The 18016-nt window shown below is 42.0% G+C and overlaps 1 protein-coding gene across 1 annotated transcript in view; it reads right to left on the bottom strand.

Moving 5' to 3' along the window:
- LOC306715799 (copine-9-like) overlaps positions 1-18016 on the bottom strand; it is a gene marked incomplete at both ends in the record, with an annotated part of 132238 nt that overhangs the window by 106657 nt on the left and 7565 nt on the right. The window contains 2 exon segments of the mRNA XM_079186275.1: positions 5030-5076; positions 15137-15177. Of these exon segments, the coding sequence (XP_079042401.1) occupies positions 5030-5076; positions 15137-15177 (88 nt within the window).

Here is an 18016-nt window from a genome sequence, read left to right as displayed (position 1 = left end):
TATGCTTCTCTGTCTTTTAATTAAACCATCAGCTAGTTTGTACAGTTCATTAAACTTCTATAAAATATGATGATGATAGATTTTAATTGACATATCATTTTGGTCTAGCCATATTGACTCTAAGATTTGATTGAGTTTATTATCTAATGACATGAAGAGATGTCCCGTAAACACCTTCTTGGTCATTCACAGGACAAGATACTGACTGATCCGGGTCTTCAGAGGGAGAAAGGTTTGACTTATGTTTCGGAGGTGAAACGAAAGGATTTCTAAGAAAGAATTGCTCCCGCGAGCTAATAAGCCGAATTATTTCGGAAATGAGCAAAGAGAAAGGAGTGATATATTCAGTGTTCTGGATAACAAGCCCAACACTGACAGAGATGAGAGGTACAGCAGGAGATTTCATAAAACGGAATATGAACCGTCTCCCTCTGTCTTTCACACACACACACACATACAATCTGACAAGAAGTATCTTTTAATTAGCTTCTCCTTTTGTTTAGGACGTTGTGCAGTTTCTTCTCTGTCACCCACAAGAGTTTTTGTTTTTTGGCAGAATTGTAAAGACAAAAAATCTTCTCCGCGTTAGTGTGAGAATTAGATTTCTGCTAATTGCATCAAAAAGTGCCTCGAGCTAAATCTGCCAATGTGTTCAACCGGCCCACGCACTACAAGCTGGTGACAATATGTGTGGCATGGAGGAGATGCTTGTTTCCTTTCGCTCGCTGACAGGCAGCTACGCTAACGTCCGAGGAGACGGTAAGAGGAGGAAGTGGGCAGCTGAGTGGGACCTGGAACCATATGGAAGATCTCCAACTGTGGCCGCACTCCAAACTGGCAAACTCAGGCCCAAAGACTACTCTGCTCTTCAATCAGCTCCGATTTATAAAAATAAAAAGGCAGTGGGAAATACATTCACAGCAGAACCACGTGCTGCTGCTGCCGATGTAATCGACAGCTGAAGGCCCCGGAAATTCCTCTGCAAGAGGAGAAAAGATCTGGCCCGCTGCTGAGATGGAGAGGCAGCGAGGGAAAAGTTTAGGATGCTCTCAGATAAACTGTTATCTTCTCACAGAGGCGAGAGGCGTTTTATGATATTTTCCAACTGTGAGGTCTCTGCTTAGATGGAGGCTTGACAGTTTATCCTGCGCAGTTCCTAAATCTGTGAAAGGATTACTGCTCTATCGCTCCAAGCTACCTTACATCTTTCCCAGCAACTCGCTCTGCAGTTTAGAAAAAGGTATATTGCCCATATGGGCACAACAGAAACTTCTTTCAGTCAATCAGTCAAGCTGAAAAATGTTAACACCCGAGAACCAGTCGAAAAGAGAGCTAAAAGGAATAATACCTGAACATTTGATTAAAAGAACAACAAAACGTACGTATAATGAAAGAAAATAAAGAGTTCTTACTGATTCCTCTGCCAATATGTCCTTTAGTTGGTCATTTCTTATAGAGTTGTCTTTAATATTGTTGTGGGCAGAGAAAGATAATAAGGACAAGCACTCAAAGGAAATAGTTTTCTAAGTCATCACTTGTTAATCTTTGCTAATCACTGATTCTATGACTTTAACTGTGGTTTTGTTGTAATGTGAGAGTATCCGTGTCCGTAAAAACCTTGAGATGGAAAGTTGTATCTCGGTTCCAAAGTGTGCAACATAGCGAGAAAGCCCTCCTTAGGGGCGCACATCACGTAAACAAGACACACAGCAATAAGGAACGGACCGCTCGGTGGCACAGAATTGTTAGGCGATCAAAATTGAGTTTTACAATTTCTGCACTGAGACATAATCTTTCAAGAGAGAATCACGATGCATCTTAGAATCCATTTTTTCCCCAACCCCTACTCCTGATAACATTATTGTTTTTATGCAATATAGGAATGCGATACTTTTTTATAACAAATGGGCTGCACCTGCATTTTGTTGAGCATTACAATAAATGATCATTGACAATAAATGATCATTGAATCCTTGAACATTGTTTCAAACAAGTCTGGAAGAAAGCAAAGTAAAGTCATCCAACCTGAATGTTGTACCACCATGGGACATGACTTGAGGGGGTGTTCAATGTGTTTCTACGATATAACTGAGAGCAGCCATCCATTAGCCGCTTATCCTTTTCAGGGTTAACTGGAGCTGACATTGAGCGAAGGCAGGTTACACCCTGGCAGGTCGCCAGACTATTGCAGAGACAAACTACCATTCACGGTCACATTCACACCTACAGGCAATTGAGAGTCATCAATTAACCTAAGTTGCATTTGTGCAAGTCGGAGAACCTGGAGGGAACATGCAAACTCACACAGAAGGGCCGTGCAATCCGGGGATCGAACCGCGGTCCCTCCTGCTGTGGGGCGTCAATGCTAGCTGATTAAAGATACTATGGTCCATAAACCACCATCTGAATGACCCTGAACACAACGTAGCTCTTTTTGGGGAGCTCTGAAAGAGAGCTGATCGTTCACTGTCAGATAATTCTTCTCTCAATTTTAATTGTAATGACTGGAAAGGTTGGTTAACTGTTTTCCAGGTCTTCCGAGACACGTGGGACTAGGGATGCCTCCGAAATACGGTTCTAAACAGGAACCGATAAGACAGTAGTGAATACCCGGAGTATCGGTAAGGTCCAGACTAGAGTTAGCGGTTCTGCTATCGGTACTTTAGAAGTTCTGGAGTTAGATGTCCTCGTCTCAAACCTCCTCTCTTTGTCTCCGGCTCAGTACAGCGTGAGACTCGTATCATGGCAGAGAGAAGAAAAAGATCCAGTGTGGCTACATTTTACTCCAACATTTAGCCAATAAGCTGAACATCAATCTGCACAAATGCTCAGTTTTCTACTGTTTGTGGAGCAGCCGTCCATCCTCGTCCATTGCAGGTAACGTTGGTGATGCCATAAGGAGATTGATCAGAAAAACAGGATAATAAATCAGAGATAATCACTCAGCTAATTGTTTAGCTGCGATTGTATTTAAAGGATTTGGGAACTTCTTGTAGATTGTCGGGCTGAGGCTGTAGCCATGACCCAGCCCACCAATGCACACAATGCCATGCAGATAACTTAAAACGTATACAAGCATCCTCTATCCGTCTCCTCCTCCTCTGCTGCTCCATGTCACACTTTCACATGCTTAAAACAACTCAGCATTCCCATTTGTTTGGTGCTGGCTGCCGGCCAGATAGCTGTGATCACAGAAACATACACCTGCTAAGTGATCCATACTGTTCCATGGGTGCATGGACCACCGCTTTACAGTGTGTGTGTGTGTGTGTGTGTGTGTGTGTGTGTGTGTGTGTGTGTGTGTGTGTGTGTGTGAGTGACTGTATGCTGCTCTGCAGAAAGCCTCCTCTCCCTGTGAGACTGATTGAGGCTCACTGAGATCTGTGTATGTGTTTGGATCCCCGCTGAGGTGACACTGATTTTCTCTGATAGCACAAAGCACAAATTACTGCAAGACAGAGAGTGAGCGACACCGAGGCAGAGAGGAGGAAGAGAAAGAGGTTGTCTATATGTTTACACAGCCTCCGTGTTCGACGGTGGTCGACCTCCCAAAGCGTCTCGATGGTTTTTCCAATTTATGAATTCCTATATTTGGCTGCTGAGGCTTCACAGAGGGGCTTAGTTTTTATTACATTCTGTTTGCTATAAAACTCTCCGATCAGTATGACCGTCACAGGACATTTGGCTTCACGCCTGCTTAGACTCTTTTCGTTGTGCCCTCACTGGAGGAAAGCATGGGCCATTTCATTTTATCTCCAATATCCTGAGAACGACAGAATGCTTTTTGGCGGATTGCTGTTCTTTTTTTAACCTTGGCTTTGTTTTCTTAGATTCTTTTTGCCATTTTAACAACATGTTTCATTTCATCGGTGACTAAAAGTGTTTCTGCTCTCCAATACAAAGTCAGTCAAGCTCTAGAAGCATTTTAAAAAGGACAGTGTGAACTTGAATCAACCACAGAATACATTTCTCACTAGAGATTAATGTGATTTCACAGCACAAGTGCTCATTTTGAAATTGGACACTTCAGACTGCAGCCACTGCAGGATTAGCATTTGTTATGAGCAGTCCTGATGGCAGGTGGCAGATATAGCTGCAGCCTAAAACATATTTCTTCATAGTTTCTCTTTATAAACATCTGATAAATACAGCATTGTGCTCGTTAAAACAATATTTAACAGTAGTTGGATGTAGATTGTAAGCTTCAAATCATTTTAACTGAAGATCATCGGACAAAATAATGAAGTGTAATAAAACCATAAGATAGGCAATATACTAGTACATTATGAATAGAATACATTTTCAGGATGGAAGAAGTAATGCACAGTTTGAATATGACATCACACACAGGTCTGACCATCGTTTGAACAAACTAGCACTGACACAGGGACAGTGATGGCCATGGTCAGCCCGGAGCCCCAGGTCAGAATAAGAAATGCTAAATGAAATGAGGAAATCCAAGTGAAAACAACACCAGGCAGGTACAGTCACTCAGAACTGTAGGCCCCCTTCACATGTTGTAAACATGATGGTATTATTACAATGTTCTCGAACAAAAGCAATTTTCGAAGTCTGCCCTGCCAATTCCAAGTTCTGCCCGTTCCGATGCTCTTTCAAGGAACTAGAATTGACAGCAAGGCTCAACACTAACTTTCACCACCAAAGCCAAGCACAAGAAATTGTGTGTTTCTATGCAAATAACCACTACAGATGTACGAACAACAAAGAAAAAGGAAAACATTTAGAAGTGTTGGCGGTATAGACTGAAATCATTTCTTAGGGCGCTGGTGAGAAGAATCTGGAGCCTTGCTGTCATTTACAGTTCTTAGAAAGAACATGTGCAACCTGGGTCAGACTTAAAAGAATCGGACAACAAAATTGTAATCAGCGAATTTCTAATATTTTACGAACATATTTTTTAAAATAAAGGCTATTTAAGTCTTCTCTTTTTGTCAGTAGCCAACAGCATTTGAAAACAAGATTCTACCATTTGATCTGAACTGAAGGATTTAAAAGACATTCCACTCACCTCTCTCCACTCCTTGGTCCCCAGGCCTTGCACGTACAACACCACCACTGAGAAGACAAACAAAACATAAGTTTAAGAGCTACGCACTTATAACATTTTAAGGCAAATCATTTCAAAATCACACATCATGAAGGCAGATAATCACAGGTGCAGCACAGCTACTAAACTGTCCTTTGACTCTCTGAACCACAGGCAGTTACGGGAGTTTTTCGCTCCCGTCACACTTTTCTCTCTGTTGCTTTGATTTCCGCTGCAATATACGTAAATGTTCTTCACCTCTATGGAAACAACAGAGTCATGGAGAAGTAGAGATAACTCACACATGTCTTCAGTAAAGAATAATAATTATAATGCCATAAATCACAAAAAAAAGAAACGCAAGTTGAATTTCTTTGATAATTACTTTTACCAAAATTGGCAAACAATGGAATCTATATATCCAGCCCCCACCTGCGATATATATTAATTAGTGCTGGGCAAGTTAACGCATTATTATCGCGTTAACGCATTAATTAATTAACGCCGACAATTATATTATCGTGCGTTAACGCTGTTTTTTTATTATTATTAAGCGGACATTTTTAACACAAGAACCGGGCAGCGAGCGGTGAACAGCTGTTTGTGTGGCGTCTCTTCCCTCTCTTCCTGTTTCCTTCACCTACATTCCCCTGGGTCCTCAGTCCCTCCATGTACAGCTTCTTATAACCCTCTATGTACCAACGTACATTTATAACAAATACCACACATATTACGGTAATCAGCGTTGCATATGTGTCTGACCAAAATACCAAAAAAAAGCAAAAAAGAAATGATTCATTTAAATTATTCATTATTATAAAGTGTTTTTGTTTGGAATATGTATAATAAGCATATCATATCATCGCTACTGAGAATTTAACAAACATTAAAAAAAAAAGAAAACAACATGACGTAGATAGGTTTGCAGTTTTCAAGGTGTATATTTCAAATTGCATCTCTTACACACATGAAGATAAAGTTGTGAACACCGGCTGAATATCTATTATCAGAATCATAACTGTATTTTAACTGCTACTGTGTAAAGGGAATACTGCTGTTGAAAAGCACCTTACTTGTTTAAAGTGTTTGCAAACCAAATGTTATTGCACTTTTGTTCATATAGCAGTACTTTTAAAATAAAAGTGCGCAATACACTACTTCTGAATTCATTATTGAATTTTGCGCATAACAATGCGATTAATCGCAAAGAAATCATGCGATTAATCGAGATAAAAAATTGTAATGGTTGCCCAGCACTAATATTAAGCTATTCACACTTATACAACCTCTCCTCTCCTCTCTGCTCTGTGTTAACAGCCTGCAGTTCAGTCCAAGTTTCACTGAACTTTGTCAGGTGACTGTCCTCTTACCTTCTTCCCTCTCCTGTCCTCCACACTCTACTACTCCTCTCCTCTTCACTTCCCCTCTTCTCTTCCTCTCCCTTCCCTTTTCCTCTTCCCTCTACTCCTCCTCTCTCCTGTCCTCCTATCCTCTTTGGTTCCCCATCTCTCCCCATTTGTCCCTTACTCTCCACTCTTGTCCTCCCCTCTCCCCTCCCCCTCCCCATGGTAATGGCAGTCTGCGTAGAGAGCGCATCGTGTTTCTGCTTCAGCGGGACGGCAGGCCTGTCGACCACGACGACCCAGCTACCACTGGGACCTGTAAATTTCCACATTCTCTCGCTCTGCTTTCCCCTACGAAGAAGAAATAAAAAGCAACGGAGGGAGGAGAGGAAAACAGGGTCAAGCTAAATTAATAAATACCGAAACAGAGAGAAAGAGGCTGAGAGTTTAGGGACGGTTGGCTAACTTATTCCATTTGGTAGGAAGAGCGAAAGTGAAGCATTTAGGCTTCAGGCTGAGTGACTGTGTAAGTGTGTGTGTGTGTGTGTGTGTGTGGGCGTGCACGTGTGTGAGGGAGGTGTTGTGATGTGTATGGCACGAACAAGCATCCATAATGACCATATATATATATAAATATATGCACTATGGGTGTTCTTTACTTGATGGAGGCCAGCCCTCCTAAAACATTTACAGTGTGAGTGATGCATGATGTCAGTGAACGTTACATGTCAGACGTGACTTCACCCTCTCTGGATAGTCAGACACTGTTCAAAGCTTCACCGACACAAAGTTATGCACTGGAATTCATAAATATCCCACAAAGTCAATACCCCACAAAAACCTGGGCTTTCACCCAGGAGGCAGATGTGAAACCAGAAATAAACGTTGATTTCTTTGTCACATAACTATCTTAGTTAAGTAACGCAATTTATGTAGTTATTTGAACCAATCTTTTCCTTTCATTTTGTTGCCTGAACCTGCACAAGTAGTTTCCTGTGAAGACAGAAGATTATTTTGCAAAGATGTGCATGTAGCGTAAGGAGATTGACACAGAAAATAAGAAGTGTTGTGTGAGGATACGTTGCTGCGTGGCATGAAGAGAGGTTTTCCAACTCATTTGCGCTCGTTGAGCTAACCTCAGCATATGTTGCTAACAGCGTACGGGTAAGGCGGAGCTGCTTCTGGAATGGTGGAATCAGTCGATGGAATCCTTTCCCATCGCCAGTAGACGAGTTGGAGTATTTTTTCCTGCTGTGTCGCGTTGAATGCCACAAACTCGCCAGAAAACAGTGTTAGTGAAAAGTAGAACGCCACATGGCGGCCAGTGAAAATGGTCTCTTTTAAAAAAAATCTATTTTACGTGATCTGTCTTTCAAACTCCGTGCTGATTGTTTGGGGGGCTGCTTGGACTGACAGAGTTAAATAACGGGATGAAAATGTGCGCCACATTCCGGGTCATTATTTTTGACCAAATGCCTCGATATTCTGATGATACTGCAGGGCTGACCATTGGTGCTTTCCACAAAATGTTATGATAAATAATCACCAGTTATGTGAATATAATGTCAAAGTGGGTAAAGGCAAATAATAGATAGTTCAGAACATTGTAGCACTTTACTGTAATGCCTTTAAAACCAGGAAAAGACAACACATATGTCATATTACATATATATGGATATTACAATATCCAGAATCTGAAACAATCTAGTCTCATATAACAATATTAATATAATATCGATGTATTTCCCAGCCCTACCGGATGAATGCCATTGCATTCCTTCCCACTGAGGACAAAGGCCTCAGATGGTAGTGGGTTTTTTTTGCTCAGTGTGAAAGGGACTCAAATTGTGTTTACATTTGTATTCTGTGGCTTAGCAGTGTTCCAGCATAAGAAATACATTTAAATACATGACGCGCGGACACAGTGAGGAGAGGGAACTCTTTCACATTTCTGGCCCAGGACTAAGCAGGTTGGTACAGCCGTGGCTGCTCTGGCACTGAATGGACACAACCGAGGGTGACATTTCCTCCGTACACGTTACATCCGCCTGTGAAGCTCTTCCTCTGGCAGGTGAAAAGAAATGGACACGAAATGGAGACGTGATATGTGGCGGACATGCAGAACTGTCTACGTTGTCCGCGGGACAACAGTGGGAGTTGACGAGGACTGCGGTGCAGGTGGCGCTCTGATGAAAAGGTATGTTTGGTTACTTGGGGTGGATAATTGTACTTTTATATATGCAAATGGTACGAGGCAAGCTGGACTGCCCTAGCGATGCCTTTTGTACTCCAAAGGGCAGAATTCTGCTCTGCTTTTTCCTGAGTTGAATTACATGCAGTTTACTTGCACATAAAAAGTCAGAAAGGTCGGTTAATTTGGAGAGACCTGGAGAAGAACACAGGTACCCAGTGAAGGAGATAAACGTAATTGTGTTGTAAGACCTCAAAGGAAATCTAACAGCATATATTTTTATGCAGAAACTGGGTCATGGAGGAGCTTTCTGAAAATATTCTATATTTCTGTGCTAAACTTCAAAGCAGCAGCCAATGAATGGTGGTTTGGGGATTATTTTTTTGTGTGAAAGCAAAGATTTGTGTGATGGATCATCAATGTGAGGAGAAACCCAACACGCTGGGCTTTGCCTGGTCAGTGTTGCCCGCCTAAAGGATGTGAGCAGACGATAACTGGAATCAAAAATCTAATCTCACGGGGCATTTCTGCCGAGATGAAGGCACAGCCGAAGCCGACTGCACTCAGCCAGCAGAGACTGTAAACACAAGTCATCCAACACTCGGAGCAGGAACAGTCCAATGGGATGCAATTCTCAGGGAAGGCGCCGCGCGGCCCACTTGGAAAGGAGCTAATGTGTAACAGCAATGCTGCCTTTGAGTCCCGTCCTCCATCGGTTATCAAACCACAACTCAGTTTAACTCTTTTATTACAATTCTAGACTTTATTTAATAAGAACCCGCCACAGTGCTGAGCTTGTAATAAGTCTGATATATGAAGTGCACTCTCGGGGGAACATTTGTTTGTGACCTCTATTGAAATAAAAAGAGAGAATATAGACTTCCAATGAAAGGCCGCCATTCAAGCTGATTGGAATGCAAACTCTCAGAGAGCTAGCAATAAAATAAGGCAGAAATCCCCTTTTAGCCTCACATCTATTATTTAGTCATCATGTGAGCCGCTTCCTGTTTGGGAGGGGTTGTTATTTTGACCTAACTAATCAGTAAAGAGTGATGTCATCTCTGGCCATGGTCATTTTCAGTCAACATGGAAGCTGCAGTAGCCGTTTAGCAACCTGTTCTTACTCCCCACTTGACTCCGGCTCTGAACCGAGTCGGGTACCTACAGGCGTGGATCTACCTGAGTGCTGCGTGACATTATCAGTACGTATCGACCCCGTCCTGTTGTGGCCGGACGCCTGGGTCAGACAGAGGGTTCTAACCATGGGGACATCAAAGAGCTGAGGGGACATCGGGGCCACAGCGAGTGCGACTTCTGTGCCCCACCCCCCACGGTGGGGAGGAAGGGTTTGAAGTTCAGGACCCCTCTGACACGATCATTACCCTCCATCATGGTCCCCCACCTCTGCCCAGCACAGGAACAAAGGCTAATCTCTGTGGATGTGTCAATAAAGGATGCGTGGCCTGCTAACTGTCCCTACCTCACTGCAGTCCGTCCAGAATCTGCAGCTGACTTTTTTTGGATTCTTCATTATCTACTTCGATACCATTTCATAGCTGAATATTAAATATTACATGACATAGTTCCTACATAGTTACACAAAATCCCCCACATCGTCGTCTACAGATGGTACCCTTAAGGTAATAACACCTTTAAAATGAGATGTAATCATTATTTTAATCGTAAATCTGAGGTAAGAGGCAGCAGATAAATCAGATGACTGTCAAAATCTTTCATTGAATGGCTTCTGGAATTAAGTTCATGAAAGACAAATCAGCAAATGATAATATATCTTCAATCCTGACTGAAAGCCACGGTTTCTGCCTGTCTGTCACTGTTTCTAATCCCCAAAAACTCCATGAAACTATCGTGATAAATATGCAGTTTATCACAGTTGACATTTACCCCCCCCCCCCGCACATGAAGCAACATTTTGCTATCATAACGTTTGAGGTTTATATCTTCGTAGGAGTTTTATCATAATTACTGATTGCTGAGTGAGATGAGAGAGCTGGAGTCCGTGAACCAGATTCAGATCTACAGACAGACATGAGATAATTAGGCTTCTATCACTAAGATGTATGTGTGAGAGTTTGTTGTGGAGCTGTGAAATGAATGCAGGACAAACAAAAACACTACACTTCTGTGAAATCTGATGAGATGGTACATCAAACACATCTCAATTGGTTTGCCCTAGAATAGATGTTTCTTCTTGTCTAGAAGTGCCACGTCATCTGCTCAGGAGGTTTGAGGTGACAGGTGTTAATCAGTGTCTTTTACTGTAACTAAGGATCTCTGCCCCACACACTCACACAGTTAACTAAATCAGATGCGTTCAGGAAGACAAAGCAGATAGAAATGTTTTCTGGCTCCTCTTTTCTGTTTGGTTTAAAACCAAAGAATTGCCAAATAGGCGCATTTGCAACGAGAGCAGACATCAGTCTGGCTACTGTACATGGGTGACTACGTACAGCGCCAGACGCATGCTAGCATGTTGACATTTTTTCTCTATGCACTACAGCAATGTGGTGAAGGATGGAGAAAACAAGAGAAAACAGGAGAGAAGGAGAGACTGAATATAGGGCAAAATTCATGAGAGGCGTTGCATTATTGATTAAGTGTTCTGTTATCGTAGACATGGGAGGACAGTTATCATGGGCGAACAATATCGTGAATGATAAACTCGTCGTATTGCCCAAGCCTGCTGTTGCATGGGGATGCAGATACTTCAAATGAATCTCCAATTCATAATGTCATTAAAAACAATGACAGCAGATTTTAGGGGAGAACCTTTTCTTGTGCGAATCCAGGATATAAGCTGGATGTATATAGAAGATACATGTATGCTGTACAGGCTGGACATTTGTAATCTGCTATATTGGGCTATAAAAATAATATTGACTCGACTTAAGATGCATGGCCAAAAGTATAATTTAAACAATCCAGCATGCTTTGTGTATTACACAAAGTACAATATAGGGATGTTAAAAATGTACCATCTAACTTCTAACCCGACACTTATCATCAGTTCAAATAAATATCGTTTGTGTTTTTTAACAGGGCAGAAATGCGGCCTGGGTCTTGAGGAGTTGAAGCATTTATTCACCCACAAATGTTCACTGCTGTAACGTATACTGTTGACTTCATACTCAGCATCACACACACACGCTCTCTCTCTCTCTACCGGACACTCGCTCATGTCACAGACTTGCAGTACACTGGCGTAAACCCTGACAGCCTCCCAGACAGACCCACAGCTGACAACCTCGCAGCTCAACTAATATATGTGGTGGAGACTTACTGAGGAAAGTGGCTGCATGTGTCCACTAGGATGCACACAACATCGGGGCTGAACAACTCTCTTGTGTGCACACTGCAGTTGTGGGTTATGTTAGCCCTTCCACCACAGCAACCCTGCATGCAAGGCAGGAATCTTGTGGGTTAGTGGTTGATGATTGGTTAACGGGGGTCGGCCATCGGTCAGAAATATTATAATAATAATGTGCACAGTAGATATGACTTGTTTTAAAGGGGTCAACAGTTTGGATTTGGATTTCGGTTCATGTCTGTCATGTCCGGAATGCGGCATGCTGGGTATCTTGCACCTGCTGCTTAACATTAACACTACATTTCCCAGACACCCTCTGCTTCCTTCTTCCCTCACTAAACTAACAGTTGATTTTACAATCGCTCTCATCACTTATGTTTTTCCCTCTGCAAATCAGACTGTTACACAATATCCAACAACAACTACACACAGCGCTCCTTTACCTGAGGGCCACTTAAAGTGAGTGTGCCTGCTTCACACCACGTTTGTTTGGACTTGGCTTTTTGTTGTGTCGAGCACAATGCAGCGCCAGCTCAAACGGGTTTTTGTCGGGTTGCAGTGTGCGACTAATGTTCAAAGAGAATTTTCTTTTCTTTTGGTGTGCGTGCTTTGACACCGAGATCTGAGGCTCCTTCATCTGTGCTACAGAGAAACAGCCGCTGTGGAATACACGACCCGACAGCACTTACACATGTACACACTCAGTGTAAAACATCTCAACAACAGCACATGCACGCATGGACCCACTGATGACACACACACACACACACACACACACAAACACCCACTTTGAACAGTCATATTAGGAGCTGTTTTTGTAGTCGTATGTCTATGTACGTAGCGTTCAATGTTCAGTTCAACCGAGACCTTTCCAAAACTACATCATACAATCTTATACCTCTCCAGCAGTCAACGTTGACCACATGACATGAACACGATCGTTCCATAACCTTGAGCACGTGGTTATTATTGAAACCAAGAAAGCGAAGCTCCCTTGAATCCAGTAGCTTTAACCACCATGTTTCCGTAAACCAAACATCAACCACATCACAGTCCCATCATAACACAGAGTGATGTCTAAGCAGTGATGTGCAACGGTTTTGGAAGGCTGACAGATGATGTCGTACTGCTCATAGAGACGTCAGATCAGGAAACACTCGGCCGTGTCGTTCTGGAGGGTATACTGGCAAGATACTGTTTGACTTGGAGGACTTGTCGCTTTATTTCAGTCACAGCACAGCTTGTGACTGCAAACAGCCACATGTAAAATACTGCTCCGATAATATTGGAGCAAGCTCACTACAGTGAAGGATCTTTGGGATCACAGAACTACAGTTTAACGCCTGCACAGCCAGATCATCGATCGTTCTGGCAATTAGTCAGGGGACCCCTACTCTATTCATATGTCAGCACTGATTAGCAGGTGGCTGTAATTCTTTTTCCAGTAACTCAATAACATTGCAAACAAGGCTGTTTTTCACAGGCTGAAATTAGCATCCCACATAATATCACAGTTAACGTAAACTATGGATGCACCTCGCTAACAAAGCTAGTGAGCTGGCACTAGCTTCAGCAGCTTTTGTACCTGGCCCTGCCGGTCCTCGCTCTTCCCTTGCTCCACCCCCTCATTCAAATATGGTCACCACCGGCTTAGAAAGAAATCAAGATGGCTACTTACAAAATGTCAAACTCAAGGTTTCAAATTGGCATTCAATGTAAGGTGTATTATCCAATGCAATTAAAATTAAAATTAAATTAAAATATAACTTGTAAAGATGCCCTGATCTCGCTTTATTTTGTCACTGATACTAATTACTGATCATTGATTACTCATATTGGCAGATGCAGATCTTTGTTCTTCTTCTTTTTACAGCAGCTGGTCTACAAGGCTCCAGACTATTGTTTTTATCCACCGTGCCAAAATCATTTCAACCGCTCTGAAGTCTGAGTAAACCATCAGAAATTCTAAATGTTGACTCTTTATTTTGTTATAGTCATGTATACCTGTTCATACAGCAACAAATACCCAATACAATAGATTAGTAAATAAGACTGTATTCACATTGGTAAAAACATCTTGTCATTATTAGTTTTAAAGATTAGAGTATTAAGCTGTTTAGAGCTAGTGTTAGGAAGTTAAACACATCATAATTCATCTCTATAATATTGTTTTCATTGGTGTGAAAATGTCTCCTTCAGCTCCAGCTTCCCCCCAAAAACTACATTTTACAAGATTTCATTTGAACACATCATGATAACGTTATAATTGATCTTTGCCCAATACTCATTTTTACTGAACAGACCCTGAACGCATCTTAATGTAATTGTAACCTTCCTCCTTTTTCAGCAATTTCAACACAGATCTGTTGTTCATAGTGTAGAATGAGGGATCGGTGAACAGCATAAATGATGTCCTGATTGCATATTTTTACTGACTATCAACCGACAACGATCGGCAGTATAGCTTTATTTCACACGGTCATGGTTAAACTGTGCCATTAATCTGCGGTTCACATGACTGCCTCACCGTGAGGGGGAATCCGTTACAACGCTCCGTACATCACCACTTGTTATGCAGTAGATTGAAAGATGATAAAGATGGTGATGACAACCATGATGAGGATAATGAAATGATAAACCGTGTGAATGCTGTCTACCCAAAGAACTAAATCGTTGTCTCTCTCCATCTCAATTTCACTAATCAAGTTGAAATCCTCCATGACAGCCATTCATTTATTTGTTGTCATCCATTGTCTTTTGTCAATTGTGCTTTCCTTGTTCTCCTTTTCTCTCTCTCTCTCTCTCTCTCTCTCTAGTAGCACTAATCACAGTCACTCTGTTGTCCACCATTCACTGTTGTATCCCATACTCTGTCTCTGTACGTGTAGCCAGCACTCAAAGTGTCAATCATCCTCCAGTGGTTAGCTGCCCTAATTGGAAACCAAGTTGATTGAAAGTGTGGCGGGTGACCCCTGGGACACAGCTCCTCTTCCCCCAGGCTGCTGTATTGTGTCTGCAAATGCTCCGGGAGACACTCGTCGTGTTCGGGCTCACTGTGCGCGATGCAGCGATTTAATAATCGCTGTGAAATCGGACACGTTCAGTTGAGCGATGTGTTGTGTAATGTAAATTGGCATTGGGTGATGTGAAATCACTGCGTTGCTGAAATTACAAACATGAAAGCTGAATTTGATTTAAAAAATGAATGAGAAAATGGCAGCAGTTACCTGGATCTGACTTGGAGAAGGTGTCCATGTCCAACAGGTTTCTGCAACGAAAGGAAAGAGGTTGTTAGAGATCTCAGATTATTTCGCATTCAGTCATTTAATAAACAGTGTCAGTGTTGCTGAAGTGGTGCAGTGGTGGCCCATGTCAGAGTGTGTCTTAATCACTCCTGTCTTCAGTAAAACAAAGAATACAGCTTGTGTGTTCTTCAACGAGAGGTCAACAGATCTCACACTTGCATGTGAAAAGCTAGCAGTGGTATCTCGTATCAAATATCTTGGTGTAATTTATTTCAATCTTATATTAGAAAAACTAAATTTGATATTAACAAATAGTAGTAAACTTCAACTTCCGCCATGTCAGAAACTACTAAGCACCGTATTTCTCCTGTACAGACAGAATACCACCAGGCTCTTAACCTCTAGGACTATTGTTATGCCTCTGCTCGAAAATTGTAACCCATACTAAAGAGACTGTAATTCTGTAACTACAAGGTCTATTTTAATAATTTTGATGGTTCAATAACACTACGAATTGTGAGATTTGCTGAGATGAGTAAATATTGTGTATATGTTACTGGTTAATAGTATAGCTGAAGACAGAACACAGCAAACAGGGAAAATTCCCAGGTTTGCCTGAAGAAAAAGCACCGTAATTTTTTTAATGAGGCTCTGGCCAGCCTAAAAACATTCCCAATTCATAGCAGAAACAGTACAGGTGCCTCACAAAAAGATTTGGTGTAAATAAAGTGAAGCAAACCCCAGTTATAGAAGTTTAGGTATGAAAAAACATGCCAAATTCTCATTTTCGAACCAGGAGTTGCAGCTGTTCCATTGTACTTTTATATACTATATAACTATATATTTCACTTTGTTTATCACTCATATTGTACAGTCTATCATAACAGAGCTGTTTGGCATCATTTTGAGCCATTTTGACCTCTCTGGGGGTCATATCTCTCCTCCATGCAATTTCCTCGTCTCTGTCTGTGTCTATGGAGCGCTTGATAAGCCTATGGTGGGCAGATCTTAGCATGTGACATCTTGTTCAAACCGGGTGGTTATTTCGAGCACACCAGTATGTTCCATGAAGTGATTGACCGAATTTTCAGCCACTAAAAATCCAAAACCGTGCCGCCCAACCCCCCCAAGCCCCAAGCCCCTATATGATTCGCCCGCCAGCATATTGACCACCATTTTGGCTCAGATGAATGGAAAATTGCCATTTTAGGTTTCAGACACTCACAGTGAGCTAAAGAACACATTTCTCATTTGGATTTATTTCGGGTTTCTCCGTTTTCGCCCTGAAAACCACCTCAAGGTATGATCCGGTTCTAATGTTTTGGCAGTGTGGTGTTGTGCTTTGTGTGGCTTCTTCGAACACTAAGCCACTGTCACCCCAAAGTTAGTCGCCCTGACTGGATCCATGACTAACTGCAGGTTGTGGAAATGTAAATGGTTCATAGCATATTAAGTCGCAATTGTTTTTCCAACATTGGCAACACTTTGCCAACAAAAATGTTTGATATATAGATTCCACTGATTATTTTCATTTTTTTTATAATTCATGGCATTGTAACTGTGTTTTACTGCACAAAAGACTCTCTACTTCTAGCGATGACTGTGCGATGACTGTGTTTCCATAGAGGTGCAGGACTTTGATATTGCAGTAAAAATGAAGGCCACATAGAGAAAAGTGTGACAGGAGCGAAAAACGCTCCGAAACTTCTTTTCACTCTTTTGGCAATGTAAGGGTACATGTCGGGGCCCAATGTGACAGAGCTGACGACGGTGAAACTGGTATACTGCCCACCCCTACGTTAAAGTCCGCTGAGGGAGGTTGTGTTGGGTGGTTGGCATCTTACAAACACAGACTTTCACCCAGTAGTCCAATGTCCGTGTGCCGTATAAAACCAAGTCAACGTCAAGCCTCATAATTTCAAGCGCAGGGCCGCTGACCGAGCGTTTGTATTTGACGAGTTGGGAGTGAGAACATGTTGCTCATTCCCAGCTAAAAAAGAGGATTTCATTTTTCCTCATTTTGTAGCTGGGTCAAGGGAAATGAATCATACACACGCTAACAAACACGAAGCAGCATCATAACACACAGACATCAAATCACTGACGACATTACCACCCAATTTCCTCCTAACAACTTGACACATTGGTGAGAATTGACTGTGATAACAAACAGCGTGTTCAATAAAGAGCTGAGGAGCAGTAAGTGGCAGATTAAATGGTTGTTCTCCAGGGGGTTCGGAGCTGTCGAGGTGTTGAGGTGCCAGCCCGTCTGCGGGGGAGCGGCACAGTGAGCATCCTCACACGTTCGTGTCGACATACAGTGTGTTCGTGTTCAGCCCTGAATCATTACTTCACTTACTTACTTGTTCATCGCTTCCTTCTGTCCAATCCTGTCTCTACCTGTCAGTCATCATTCATCAGAACTGCTGAATGTGGTTTATTTGCAGTCTATTAATAATACTGTAATGCTTAAAATCACTTATATATTTGCGAGTTTTTTGACACAAAATAATATACATACATATTTGTATGATGTTATATTTATGGTATTCTTATTTCTGATGCATGACTAGAACAACTTGACACACTCATACCAGTGGAAATCTGCCATGAGAATCTGAGCTGACTTACCTGTTTATTAACTGGCAAAGCCAGAAAACTAAATATCAATTGAGACATATCTTTCAGTTACTCCATACAAGCATCATGTAGCTGTTTATTGGTGCCATATTGCCGTTATTAATAGCCTCACAGATGTGAGCGTGTCTTCCTGTGTGCCTCTGACTGCTGGCTGGAACATACAGTATATCTGCAGGGAACTGGAGACATTTCCTGAGGGCCACGCTGCCAAGTCTGGTTTCT

This window comes from Pholis gunnellus (genome assembly GCF_910591455.1).
Source record: "Pholis gunnellus genome assembly, chromosome: 3".
Classification (NCBI taxonomy): domain Eukaryota; kingdom Metazoa; phylum Chordata; class Actinopteri; order Perciformes; family Pholidae; genus Pholis; species Pholis gunnellus.
This window is presented reverse-complemented; position numbering and strand designations above follow the sequence as displayed.